At 40.7% G+C, this 15257-nt stretch overlaps 1 protein-coding gene across 1 annotated transcript; it reads right to left on the bottom strand.

Moving 5' to 3' along the window:
* Positions 1–8220: 8220 nt before the first annotated feature.
* On the bottom strand, positions 8221–9474 carry LOC111244400 (uncharacterized). Its single transcript, XM_022791467.2, has one exon. The coding sequence runs from the start codon at positions 9472–9474 to the stop codon at positions 8989–8991; it is 486 nt and encodes a 161-aa protein (XP_022647202.1). The 3' UTR covers positions 8221–8988.
* Positions 9475–15257: the final 5783 nt, after the last annotated feature.

Below are 15257 nucleotides of genomic sequence, written 5' to 3' on the forward strand. Positions count from 1 at the left end.
TGTCTGCTGTCTCCCTGCCGGTGTGTTTATTTGCCACAATCTCCAGCACTCCATACCGATCTCAAGTTCTGTTTGTCTCCCCCGACTATAACATATATAATTTCGTAGTTCGTCATCATGGCCATCGGTGTGACACACGTACTTACGTGTTATGCGTATACATTAGCATACCGAAGGGGCGAAGCATTTTGAATACGCTCGCGTAGCCATTGGATTGGCTTCCCGCTATCATTTGCGTCGCTGCTGCAAGCATCTATCTGAACTGCAGCTTCAAGACCGCTGAAGTGCCGCTCATTGATGATAAGGGCTCCGAAGATCGCCGTAAGCGAAATCGCCGTTCACCACAAATTCACTGGCCCCATTTCCTATACGATGCTAATAATAGATATCTGCTACAGAGGCATTATTTTATGATTGACCAGCTGTTACCGCAGCATCGGCAACGCTATTGGGCAGTCATCATCAATGACTGGGTCAGTCGGTAGGTTTTGGAATCAGTGTCAATGCCGGCTACCAGAGCACTATATTTGCCTTCGCCGTTCTTTATATACAGGTGCCCTCAGCTTTGCCGCTGCGTAGTACGTGGCACAGAGACACCTAAATATACACATGTACGTATGTATATAGATGAACCTCGGAATGGTATAGTGCCTGAAAATGTTTCGCATGATGTAAATGCCTGCTGCACACGTCTGTTAGTATACGTATACATCGATATTTTCGATAGTATCGATACTATCATTATGTATATTGATACATTCGATAGCGAATATAAATAACGCAGCAATGTGCGTAAAAGCGACGTACTAGTAAAAACAATTACCACACTGGACAATAGTAACAATCGCATAATCAATTTCGGGTGTAAGCATTTATTCTAGGGGGTCCTCCATTTTTGATCGAAGACCTGTTGGCGACCGGCATTAACCAGCTAGCATATTATTCTTGGGAGACATTACGACGAGTGTAGATTGGGGTCGTGGCACCTCTGTGGCTAAATACGAGATCTCTACCGTTGGACGGCGGTAGTTTAATTGCAGGGGGATGAACTACCCACAGGTTCTAATTCTTGCGAACATCCAAGCATGAAAATCTGACGAAAGAGACCGGGGCACAATTGGCCGCAGTGTTAGACCTTTATTCTGCAGTACTTTCTATGAGAACTAAAATCAAGGCTTCTAAATAAAATTGATAATTTATCTATACCATCATTCCAGCAAGCATCTTTTTTAGTAATTCTGAATAGCAGAGCACTAGCGCGACCTCAATGAAAGGAAGTCACTTTGCTCACGTGGGCTTTTCACTTCGAATCCATAACGCAATGAACGAATCGTCATAGCTTCTCATCCCTACTACCAATACGTAATATCTTATCGTTACCCTTGACTTCTCCGTAAATGTCTGATCATCGCTCGGTCGCCGTTAGTATCGTTAGATAGAGACGTTCTTCGTTCGCGTTCGGCATTACTAGTCTGCTCGTCAACGGCTTATTGCGTAAGCGGGTTCGTATACTGTTTAGAAAAGTGTATCACTTTTAGGCGGTTCGCCATTGCCACATTATAAAAAAACATCATACAGAACGATGTATATTATAGGCACGACGGAATTGCCGTAGACTGTACTATTTATGTAAGCATTAGATGTTATAATAACAGAACTAAAGAATAGTACCCAGCAGGCTCATGGTCGATATAGCAAGGGTTAAATATAATCCAGTATGCGCGTAATGAACTCTTGGGAGGAGCGGGTAGGAATTATATGTCGATTGAAGCTACTCGAGCAACAGATTTGATACTACGTCGGTATTTTTAATTTCAATGAAGGTCTTCTCGATAGTTCATCACATAGCTCGGTATAACTTTCGTAGAAACCGGGCTGTACATAGCATATGCTCTACTTGACCTTTTATTCGTCCTGACTATTAAGGTGAAACCTTCATAGCCCTTTGTACAATATATATATACGATGGCCTCTGATAACAGCTGTCGTAATTGGTTTTGGCTTATCCGCCGTAAGATCCTTCTGCTGCGAAGGACACTTAAGAGAAGCAAATTAAATTAAATTGGGAAAATCACCGCAAATGTGACAGGGGATTATTATTATAACAATTGCCGTCGTACTGAAGTATGTCGCGTTACAAAATTCATAGCTTTTTTTCGGCCACCTTTCTGATGCGTTGATAGCGTGCAAATATCGGCATAAAGTTTCTATGATAAGAATTATTTGGCAATTTAGGCCTTGTGGACGTCCTACAGACGTACTTGCTCACCCTCTCACCATCAAGCGACTATAGGAAATACGATTTTGCGCAGAGGCAATCTGGGGTTATTCGGTGATAAGCGACTATTGTCGCTAAGAGAATCAACAGAAAATGTTAAAGCCAACACTTCTCTCTTGAAATAACCATTTGACATATAGTACCAATGGTACCCTGCTGCTCAGGCTGTGGAAAAAGTATTTCGTTGTCAACGTGCGACTTAACAGCATTTTAAATAAAATAACTCCTGCGATGCTCGCTTAACCTGACCTCCCGCACGGAAACGCAGTTTTTACGCTATATTGAAAACTCATTTATAGTGAGATCCGAATCTACGAGGTCGTCGATTAAAACAGGGCTCGCTGAAGTTTAATTAAGAGCATTAAATGTTCTATTTTGGAATAGTCCTTTAGAAACAAAGGGGTGGTTAACAGAATTGAATACATGATAGAAACCTGGTCTACGTTAGATGCTTTGCGAGAAAAAAGTTCGAAAAATCCAACGAGCATTTTTAAAAGCTTTCAACTTCATGCGATACTACCCCATACGAAACATTTCATGTCCCAGGAGCCGTCGTCATAAAAACACACAATATTCCAGCGAGCCCTTCAAACGTTCTTTTTACTTTGGCCTTTCGTAAAAATTGAACAAAACTATTTTCTGCACGAAGAAGCGCGACTAGTCGTTTGGGTCAAGCATGACCGATTATATTTATACAATTGGACGCGTTTGGCTCATTCTAATATCATTGACAGATCTGCTAGAAATAAATCTATCGTCTGCTTGAGTCAGCTGGTCTGTAAATTTATGTAGATTTGCTTTGTATTTTATATATATAGTGGCTAGCGTGCAGACAACGCGTCGTGCATGCGCCCGATAACGATTTGAGAAACTTGACGGGAGTGTTGACAAATTCATATTTAAAGAGTAAATTTTCTATTCATATGGTTCTGCAATGGCCGCAGGTGGTTACAGGTACGAAGTTGTAATATCACCGCCTCGATAGACTCGAATTAGGATAATGGACGTCCATTGGACGTAACTATATTATCAAGTAAAACTTAAGCCCATACGTAGACATTGAGAGTAGACGGGACCACGCGTTCGTCAAACAATAGATTTCAGTATGTCATCCCCGCTCGAGAGTCGTGCGTGCCCAATTTCAAACCATTAATAATTACATTAATCTAAATTAGATTATGGCAGTGTATGCGTAGTTGACGCAAACGAGGCGCTGAGAGGCAGCGCTTGATTATGGCCATCGAAACGCTTAGATTGATGCTAAAAAGCCATGGAAAAAAAATGGAAGGGCATTAAATTGTTCCCGAAGGGTTGGGACAGATCGACAAAAACCGATGGGGTCGGTTGGACAAAAGCAAAGGACATAGACACCAAAATACATTCTATTTGCTTTTAAAGGACTCTAGATGAAAAACTACATCTCTAAATTACGCCGGGGAAAACGTGGCGAAGCATGATAGATGAATTTGACGCACAATAAGCGCAAGCTATAGTAAACAACGGCAGCCGTATATCGTTCGAAACATGTCGCGAAACGGGAAAAACAACATGAATAATAATCTAATTTGTTCTTGCAAGCATTAGAACGGTCGTTTGATTTGTACGTTTATATGACGTTTGTAGTTTGTTGTTTTTTGCTTTAAACAAAAAACGCGGATTTCCACTGCCTTATCCATGTCTAAGCGCCCCCCTTTTAGGCGTATCTCTCACATATGATACAGTACAAGCGTGATATTACGATCACCAGACCTGGCCGATAAAAAAAACTAATGATCCTGTTTGCGCCAAAGGCTTCGCGCTAAAAGCCTTAGTGAACGACTGAATAATTCTTTCTAGATTTATGGAACGGCTGTAACGGCCTAGGGACAATTAGTAGGGATAAAGGAAATCCAATCCAAATATTTGTCTTCAATCAACTTTCACTGAATTTAATGCCTGAAGATTAGAAAAGAAAAGTCTTCTCTAGCTAATTAGAATTCTCTATAAAATAGTAAATGATTAGTAGTTTCGCTATTATTGCATTATATGGCAAAGCATTTACCCCGATGCTGCGAGAGCCGTGGAGCAGGCATTGTTTGACTGTTCAAGTCAACTCAGATCATCGTTACGGGAAAGTCAGAACAGATCTGCGTGATTTTACAGAACAACAAATGTTACAGATGACTCGAATGAAACATAAATTCTGCACGCAATAAGCGCTCCGTCACTAATTAACATTAGTCCGCTCATGGCAATATAATTACATTGTATCTTAGCGAGAGGTTACGGCGCAGTAGTAGCCTGCTTATGACCACGACAGATGTTACCCAGCCATCAAAAAGAAACCAACTAAAATGTAGAACTATAGTCCAGGCTTTGTATACACTGTGTTAATTGAAACGAACTTCGTGAAGTAACGATACTTTCAATAACGATTCATTAATGACTCGCTCGAAATAATGACGGCTCCGCTGGTACTAGTTCGGGCCTCATCGTGTGCCATACGCCGCAGCTGAACTTTAACTTCCTGCCCCGTTGATATGTTAATAAATATCATATAAACAACAACAACATTTGTTGTGCAATAATATAAACCTATTTCAAATGGCCCGTCTTTTATTATTGAACGGCAAAGTCATTTCGGGGATTTCAAAGCTGACATGGTAAGCGAATAGGAGAAGAGACACCTCTGTCACAGGTTTTCTATAATAGATAAAACAATGGATGGGGTTGATAATAAAACTAGGCTATCAAATCCTTTCTCTGCATAGGAAAAAGACACTAGAAGCTTCGATATTCGTGGTAGTGACTGAGTTTTTACGGAGATAGACACTTCAGTAATTACAGCGATAGTTCACCCAGTCAACTATTATTTCGTTCCTATTAGATATGGGGTAAACTTTTCCGACACATAGGTTTTCTATAAAAAAAAAAATGGCTTCAGATAAATAATGGAAAGATTACGTTACACACGGAACAGTCCTGCTGAAGCATACAAGCTCACCATAAAAGCGGTTCCATTAATAGTTTTGATAACAATAAGAGGTTGATATACATCTCAGAATACCATTCGATCAACGTTATCTGCAACATTATACTATCGAGACGCTCATTCTGTGCAACCGTAACTCTGACTGTCTGTAATCGTTTATGGCTAACTATAATTTAATTATCCTATTCTTCTTTGCTTCTTTAGTACAATATCTCCATATAATATGAGCGTGCGCGTATAGAATCTTTTCCCTTCATCCATCGCATATATCTCACTCATATGTTATCGGAGCGGCGAGACGAGCTGTTGGGAAATTTCTTAGATTTCTATTAGTCGACCTACGGCAATTGACATATTGATAACAGAACATGTATACGAACTGGAATCGTAGTAAAAAGTAAGTTCCCTCTCTTTCTCGTTATATATATATATATATATATATATTAGTAACCGTAAAATACCCATTTAGGTTTTTATTATTATTATTTGCTCAAGGTATCTACATATTGTCAAGAACAACATAGTGGTGATCGCTACCGTCATCATCATTCATGTGATTATGGCTGGTGAAGGACGAAGGTCCAACATCTCTCTGTACAGGAGGTCGACGCAAAGTATTTTTCTTTCGTTGCTTTAGTTACAACTGTTCACGTTCACCATGCCTCCGTTGTGAAGCAGTGTACGAAAAATGACCACATGGATGAAAAAAGTTATACTTTTTAGGTACTACATAGATGTCTTCGCCGCAAGCATTAGCAAACGAACTTTCAGACCGACGAGGCGATTGAAATCGATGTGTCGGCTGGCAAAACTAACAATAAGAACAGCAGAAACAATGACGATAGAGCCTAAAACGTCTAACTTAAGTCTAATTACCCTTATCGCACATACAGGCCCCCCAGCCGTTAGAGCTGCGGTTATAGCTAGCGTAGCCGCGATCGAAAGCGAAGTTGTTTGACGTCATTGTCGAGCCGAAACTCAAAGTCAGCACAGACACTTCAAGCCATCATCCGATAACCTCAATTAATAGTAGTCGTCGTTCGTTAGTCTGCGCGTGTGCGTTTGTATGACCCATTAAACAGCGGGCAAAAGCCATCAACTTCACCAACAGCCTTACCATGGCCACCTGACTTCACGACCATCATCATTACTACACCCCCTGGACCCCATGTCTTCTACCCAAGCTGTTCCCACGAAAGGAAACAGCACTTCAAGCATAAATACGTTCTTTTGTTCTTTGCTATGGTTATTGTTAGGGCCGCTCAGGGTTATTGTAACGGCCATTGTTGTTGTTAGAGGGCCAGTCGCGTAAAATCGGCCCCTTTGTACTGTACTATATAAGTACGCTTCCTTAACGACTGGGCGCGGGTCATATTAACTTCCGTTCCGCGTTTCGTCGATTGTAGTTAGCTGAATCGCTCATTGCAGTTGGACGAACATGGTGTAATCGCACGTAGATAACAAAGTATATAAAGGATATTAACCACAGTACCCCTATCTAATAACAATATATATATATATATAGCATGCATAAAAAACACAATGTCTATTCGTAAAAACACAATATAGTTACAAACTGTTATTCTAATTAACGATGGTTATTAGCTTGTCAGGGTTATCAACACTGGTTTTTCTCAAACTATTCAATCAAGTGTTTCAGCTGCGAGTAATTAAAAAAAAAGCAGAACAATGTCCATAGTTTCCTGCAACAGTCAGGCCTAAGCATGCTCACACAGTACCTGCTACTAATATAGATTCTGGTAGCGGCAGTCGGGTCTTAAGATGAACAGAAACTGCCGGACGAACCCGTCTGTATAGCGTGCATGATGTGTCGGTGCTAGAAAAACAGAATAAATATAGAATTCTCTGTTGTCGTCAGTGTCCCCGTTGAATTTCTTTTGTACAAGGTGGCATAACAGCATGGGGTGAAAATGAAAAATAAATAGCTATGACGTATTCATGGAAACACGGTCACGTGTCGCTTCGTTAGAACACAAATTATATGTATGTACATATACATGTACTTGTCTTGGACAACAAACAGCAAATTGAGAAACGCTGCAAGATCGATATCGACACTAGTGACCACAGAATCAGAGGCCCAGTCGAGTCCTGTGTAGGTTTTGAAAGGCAGACATTGCCTAACGCAAAGACTAATAAAGTTGTAGAAGAAGAGATATTTACCTGGTGCTACCCAGGCCGAATGGCAATTAGGGTCTGCGGGTTATCGTCGCTAATCGACCGACTAATACATAGAGTATTTTCAAGTTAAGCTTAACGATAGTATAAATGTATTGCTAATCAGTGATCAACTATAATGCAGTTGAACAGAGAATATTAACTGTAGACTGGTTTTTGTTTGTTTTATCCAAATAAACAAGTCGAAGTCTCTGGCAACAGGGTAGGCAGCTGTGCATACTGTATTGTGCTATAACTGGAATATATCTTTTGACTAGATACCTGGAAAGTATAAATGTTGGCCTATCCATTTATCTTGTCTATGATATATCTTACAGATGCCCCGAACCTTGGTTATTTTTGTCATCAGACGGCGCTGATGCCGTGGAACTATTTATATACGATGTTCTGGTGAATGACAAAATGTATTTGGACACAATCTGACTACGCTACTGGATGATATTGACGCCTGGTTCTTCAATAGTTTATCGTTCCCCATCGTATCGATGTCCAAAACAAACGAAGTACTCACATGGCTGCCCACCTTTATCACGGCTCTAATATTCTACACTAATAGAAATATCATGTATTCGTCCTTAACTACTCTACACAGTATCCTGAATCCGGGACACTATAGTCCAACTTACGACACATATCGTTTATGTTCATGAATAGTCGATCGAAGCAAAACCTAGCATCGCGATGAAGGTCCCGATTGGGGGCCAGTTCATATTAGCACTATCAATGCACATATATATACGTGTATATATATAAGAAAGAAGTAACCGGAGCATAATTGTACTAGCAAAAAGCGGGGCGTACAGTTTATTTACATAAAATACACTTGTACATAACAATTGTCGGCATCACACGGGGTGCTGTTGTCGCGACAACCGTTCTTTATAGATTTGTTTTTGGGGTGTCTTTTGGCGTCATAACGATTAGTTAACTGGAATTGTTTTTAATATCGATGTATTGGCGATGCAACAGGGGTGTTCGCCGACTTCCAGTTCCTCTTCTCATACCTTCCAACCGAAGTTAAGCGGCAGCCACGAAGCAGCACATTGATGTCATTGCTGCTATGATTGTATAATTAAGAGCGAAGATCGACGCTCGCCTCTAGTAAAGAGTAGATAATGATAGTCCAACGCGATGAGAAACGGGAAGATCTTAATTTTAATGTACACGAAGACGAAACATATCTTTTCTGTTTGGCTCCGACATGGCTCTCTGTACCTCCGAGCTGTTTGTAACGAGCGTATCCCTACAAAAGCAGACGACAACGAAGAACCGACGAACATGTCAATGAAGAGAGAATCGTCTTCTTCTTGCCTGTCAGCGTGAGCCACTCTTGAAGGCTGTCACTACTCGATGTTATCGGTATTTCCTCGCCTTCGAACTTCTTCTCGAGTCGCGCACCAATCATTTTCTGGTTGTTAACTCGCTACGCATCACTTAGTCTTAACATCTTCGCATTTAAATTTTCCGCGTCCTTCTTTCCTGCTGCTGCCGCCACCGCCGCTGTTTTCCTTTCGCTGTCACCGTTTCTTCCCGCACTCGCCTACCATCCGCCGCCGCCGCCGCCGCCTCCGACCTGCCATCCACCGCCTCCACCTCCGCCTCCAGCCTGCCATCCAGCACCTCCGTGGCCTCCGCCTCCGTGGCCTCCGCCTCCCTGCTGAATCTGGGCGGTTCCGGCGACCTTAGCGATGAGCACCTTAGCTTGGCCTCCCGCGCCACCTCCGCCGGACTTCGACAGAATCTGCCCGCCGTTATCGATGGTGCGCACCTGGTGCACCGTCTTAATCACGTGGGTAGGTCCGGCAACGGTGAGGGAACCGCCAGTTTGTCCACCACCGCCGCCTCCCCCACCCTTAATGATTAGGATCTTCTGTTCACCGCCACCGCCATGGCCACCTCCGCCTCCTCCGGCCTGCCAGCTACCTCCGCCTCCACCTCCTCCATACCCTCCACCGCCGCCCCCGGAGAAGCCTCCGTAAACGGCAGCTACGCTAGCCAGAAGAACCATAGACACCAGGGGATTCATGTTGTTGTTGTTCACTGTTGTTTAGCTCCGCTGCAAGAGCTGACTCTTGCCGCTTGCTGACTCTGCTCGTGAACCAGAGGGTTTAAATACGCGCTGGGATCTGATGGTCGCGGCGATGGTGAGCAGCGGGCGCGGGTGGCAGTGGCAATGGAGGGTGGGGGCAATCTGCTCGCGATCGTAACGACACCTTCGTTGGTTGGCGGCTGGTGATGGTCGACGACGCTGGTGCTACTGGTGGCAAGGTGGTAAGCTTGCTGTCCCGTATAGTGTATTGCCGCTGCTGCTGCTGCTGCTGCTGCTGCTGTTGCTGTTGTTGATCGCTGATTGTGTACCAGAGGCGACACATACGGACGGTCATCATGCCGTGGTAGCGGGGGGAGCAGGGGCTGGGAGACCCATTCGCAGTCGTTGGTCGGCGTTGCTGGAGCTAGTGCTTGTGCCTATGCAGGCCGTTGATGATACAACGATTATACAGCTAGAAGCTGTTCGTCTGTGCTAAACAGCAAGAGCATTGTGAAGCTGCTATTTCAGTAAGCGCCGAGGGCACGCCTCTAGCGAAGTCTCCTTGCCGACCACCCTGATGACAATAAAATCAATGGCGAAAACTAAGTAGCATTAATTAGAATCAGTGCTAACTTGATACAGCTGTAATAACGTCGACAACTAACTTGATGACCGCGTCACCCGGCGCAGAGCTTCATCATCAGGGGATCACGCATACCCCCTAACAACAGAGCATGGGAAACTATATCGAGACCTGGCACACATCGTGATGTGTGTGTTTGCGAGCAGGACTAACATAGGACTGTCAAACTGATCATGCAATAGTTCATCATATGAATGCTCCGCTGTTACAGCAAGGCAGCTGACCCCAGTGAAAAAGCTGGACTACGTGCACGCAACGTCAGAGCTCAGTGTAGAATGCAAATGGCAATGGAAGAGACGTAGCTTCTTCAATAGGCGCTACCTAAGGCGACCAAAAACAGCAACCATAATTGTGAAATAAATTTGAACAGCTATATTTTCTATATACCTTTATATTAGTGTGTAATAGCGATTTTCTGATAAATGTCATTTTTTAACATCTGCGAAATTCTTATATATATATATATATTTTTTTTAAGGGTGAATTATATATATATATATATAGTGCCATCAGATTTTACAGAAAACTCTTGGTTGATTTCCTTTTTGACCTCCATCCATGACTGCAGCTATCGAGATCGATGCGGTACTCCGTTCGGATCATAATCACTGACAGGGCTGCAGAAGGCCACTTCTATACCAATCAACTCGACAAAGGTTGAGTATAGTGAATATGATGCACTGATAGATAGATCATTAGATTGGCTTGAACTTTATAGTAAACGCAATTTTTTTTCGGCTGCCTCCTCTCGGTCTTTCCTCTAGACTGTCGCTTAATAAAGGCGCGAACAAGAAAATGAACAGCAAATTTACAATAAAAACAAGGATCTGATGTGCGACAACAGCGGCCTTTGTTCTCTGAATACAAAAACGTTTCTGAGAAGAAAAAAATTAGATTATTTTCACGTTATAAAACCTTGTCTGGTATTTTGCGTGATTTGCTTATTTAACTTCGTAAAAAGAAAGTAGAGTGTAATTTGGTGGAGTTGATTTGAAAACGCATAAAATTTTTGTACACTTGACATCTGCATCGTAAACATGGCAATGCTATGCGATTATACATCTGTATGCAAGCAAAATGTTTATCATTTAAGATTGCTATATACCTTAAAGAATTACTTGACATGATCAGATTTACAAAGCATTGGTCAAGTAGTAAAATATAGAGTAAACTATATCGTAGCATAAAATATAAGTGAATAATACATTCCATTAATAGTTGTTATATAGCATGGCAAATGTATCGGTATAATGATTGCGTCAGGCTGCTGGATGTTTACTGAGTTTGAAACTTTGAAAAAATTCGAATGCTTAAAACTCCAACAGGTTACTATTACCAACCACATTAGATGATAGGCCTACTGACATAACATTTTTGGCCCCCAGGTTATCAAATAACAAAACAGGTAAAGTTGTCTTAAGTTTGAATGAATATAATAGGCCAACCGCTGCTAGTAGTAATGGCCTAAATTATCCAACAAATGAAATTTAAGTTGTCGATCTTGCCTTTAGGTTCTCTTTTTTATCTTTTATTTTGCTATACACCTGTTGGAGCGAGGCCTTGATTGTTGCAAGCTGGGTTTGTGAACTGCTATATGGCGCTCAAGTTTGAAAGATGAGACAATCTATCGAGACTTCACAGAAGTAAAACCTTATCAACAGATGGCCACTATTTGACAGTTAACTTAATGCTGGCAGACCTTTTATCATTCATCTCAAGCAGATAAAGTACGATCGTACAATATACTACTGAATATGATTACTTTCATAATGAGTCACTTGGTTTGGGTAACGACAATGAAATTTTCTTACGCAAATGAGTCTGCTTTATATAATTGTATATCTATTTCCTTTTCTCCTGAAGTTTATCTCAACAAGAAACATATAGTTCGTGTGGAATGTTTCCTCAACAGTAAAGTATATCCCAACATCTACACGGGTCCAGATACCAGATTCGTTATATAATACAGATCGATCAAATTATTTCAATGAATAAAACAAAAATATCTAGTATCTGAACTAGTTTTAGTAAAAGAAAAAAACATTTTAAACTTAATTACACATAGCATTCGATGTTCAACAATGGAACGATTTAAATCGCATAAAATGCGAAATTTTCAAAAACACCACTGGGAAGTGCATTCATCTAAAATACTTTCCCGATTTTGTTACTCTGTTTATTATTAAAAAAAAAAAAACTATTATAGGCGATTAACGTTATACTCATGTAAAAAGTGACCAATCAAATATGTCGACTTAATGATAGCGTAATTCGAAATGGATTGTATATAAAAAAATTGCTCGATTTTCAGTTACATTCCACTTTCACACAATTAACAGCTACGAATCATACTTTTAGTAGTAGAATCTTTACATTAAATAACTGCAGCAATTATTTATTGTTTCGTTTTTCTGTGTCTTAGTTGTTTAATTTATTGTTTAACATTTACCCAATGCACCACTTGTCACTTGAACATTAAATTAATATCTCTATGCGGAGAAGCACAATGGCTTTAAAGCTTTAGTTCAGATGGGTAAATTTCTCTACTGTTACTTCCGCGAAGACAATCTTCCGTTTACTCTATCGACAGTCCTGGTTTATAGCTAGGTGGCAGTATCGTAAAATGAACCAGTCTTTTGGGCTGTCCCGCTTCTTTGTGCTGTCTTCGCCAAACTTAACAATCGTCTATGGAAAATTTGCCACGGTTTATAAAGCTGCTTTGTTCTATGGAAATGTGCCTTTTGGCGTAGAGCCATCGATAAATTTGTAGACAGAAGCTTACCTCGGCGAAGCTGCGCTCATCACTGCAATACTTTATATTTTACGATGATCCCTATGCCTTTTTTTGTGTAAATATCGCACCTTCAGTGTCTCAAAATACGACGAAGTCGCCCACTTCGAAGTACTTCGGAGGACAACAACTCGAAAAAGAGAAGCAGAACTATATAGTATTTTTTGGTTTTTACTGACGTACGTTTTGTATGTCATATCAGCCCGGTGCTATAGGTTACCATAATAGACATGTAGAAAAGCTGTCAGATACGTTATATTTGCCCTGCCTAAATTTAATATGTAATCAGTGTGATTCACTTGGAGATAAAACTGTTCGATAATTTTGCTAGTATATTCCTTTCTAGCGACGAGCGGGTCTAATTTTAATGCTACATACAAATTGCCTTTTATTTGTTGCTGTATGCGAAATAAGCGTATCTATTAATGCTTTAACCATAGCAATTAATGAGACATTTCATATTTATATTCTTTGGAAAGGCATAGAGATCGAACAGCTGTTTTACTACTATGAACAATTAGAATTAATTATAAAGATTTCTTCTTAGTATGCCTCTAGAGCTCTTAGCGTCCTTTTTTTGCCGTTAGGCAGTATGTGCCCAATTGCCCGCACACATTTATGCGGTCATATCATCGATTTAACGTAATGACTAATAGCAGTCCCGAAGAGCAATCAAGCTGACCGGCAAATTTCTGCATCAGGTTGTGATAGATGGTAGGACAAATGCAATTTTTTGGGTTGACAGCATTAATCGTTGTAGAGAACGTCCCTTGAAATGGTACTCACTACTAAGTAGACAGATAAACAGAACAAACGTATAGGTCTTGCAGCCGGCGCTATCTTCGCACCAGCTCCGAACCGAAGATGTTGATCACGTTGATGCAACACTCTTTTGGTACCTTCCTCTAACTCCCCAAGTCTTTTACGTAGAACCTGTATATGGCCACGTTAACCAATCTGCTTTGGTTTGCGTTTATTTTTTTCAGTAACTATTTGTCCACAAAATTAAAATACGTGTCCAGACTTATGTATGACTGACTCTAAACATATCACGTCCCGCGCATACTCACTTAGCGACGTACGGTTCTGCTAGCTATTCCACTGCCGGAACTAGTTCTAGTGGTAAGTTAGCCAAAAGCAACATATGCTATCTGTAAGACGAAATTATTCCGGTTTTTAGGATTATTAGTAATGTGAAGTTTTCACTTTTAGACATTCAATAGTTTCCTATAAACATCTATATTAGATTTTTTTTTGCGAAAAAAGTAAACAGCAAATTACCCTGTAATTTCCGTCTTGCTTGAACTAAATAGCTGCCTTTGTTACGTTCTGCTAATAATTTTATAACCATAATATTAATATAGTTTCATTGTAGTGTTATTTCAGCACAGTTATTGTTCAACACATTGATGCTGGTGTCGCACGTTGTGAATCGTTCGACCGCGATGTTGAAAGCATCATTTATCTTTCCGCGTTCGGTGCTTCCATTTACTTCATGACACTGCCCACAACACGACGGCGGCGGCGACAGGACTTCATACACACACATATAGCACACATTTTCGCCTATTCAACGATTTGGAGTGGGCAGTTAAGCTGCTTATGTGTCATGGGCATACATACATACATTGCATAGGCAGTATATTGTATGGGTAAACTTATCCAATTGTAGCCGTACCGAGTAGTTAGAGAGTGCAAATACGCGTCCAGGACTCGTGAGACCAATATATTTCAATCCAAAAGTTGAATGGAGGAACATTAGAGTACCAATCGGAACTCTGCCAGAGTTATGGGGAACAAAAGGGGTTAACAAGTGGCCTTGTTCGATGTGTACGCTCTGGTTCATTTAGGTGGCCAGATGAACGAAGAAAGGAAACTGTCGCAACTTAGCCATAGAATCAAATCGAGAGATTCGATTGAATTACAATTGATTCGCTAGTTTAGCGATCGGACATACACATAAAGTACAAGTATTTCGTTTGGGTACTATTCAATTAATCCTTTCGACACCAAATTCAGTAACCGATTTTATACGCCGTTGTTATTTTTGACACGAGCTTTGTAAATGACGATGTTCTACTTGAATCGTAGTCGAATGTTGTGCTTTGCTTTGGCTCAGAAGGAGAGGTCAAGCAAAGCTAATGATAGACTACTCCCATGCAATCATCGAACTATTCAAAGCAATCGAATTTTTATATATATATATATATATACGCTAACTCTATATACATATATATATATATATACGCTAACTCTATATACATATATATATATATATACGCTAACTCTATATACATATATATATATATATACGCTAACTCTATATACATATATATATATATATAC

The sequence above is a fragment of the Varroa destructor genome, unplaced genomic scaffold, assembly GCF_002443255.2.
Source record: "Varroa destructor unplaced genomic scaffold, Vdes_3.0 BEIS01000002.1, whole genome shotgun sequence".
NCBI classification, from domain to species: Eukaryota; Metazoa; Arthropoda; class Arachnida; order Mesostigmata; family Varroidae; genus Varroa; species Varroa destructor.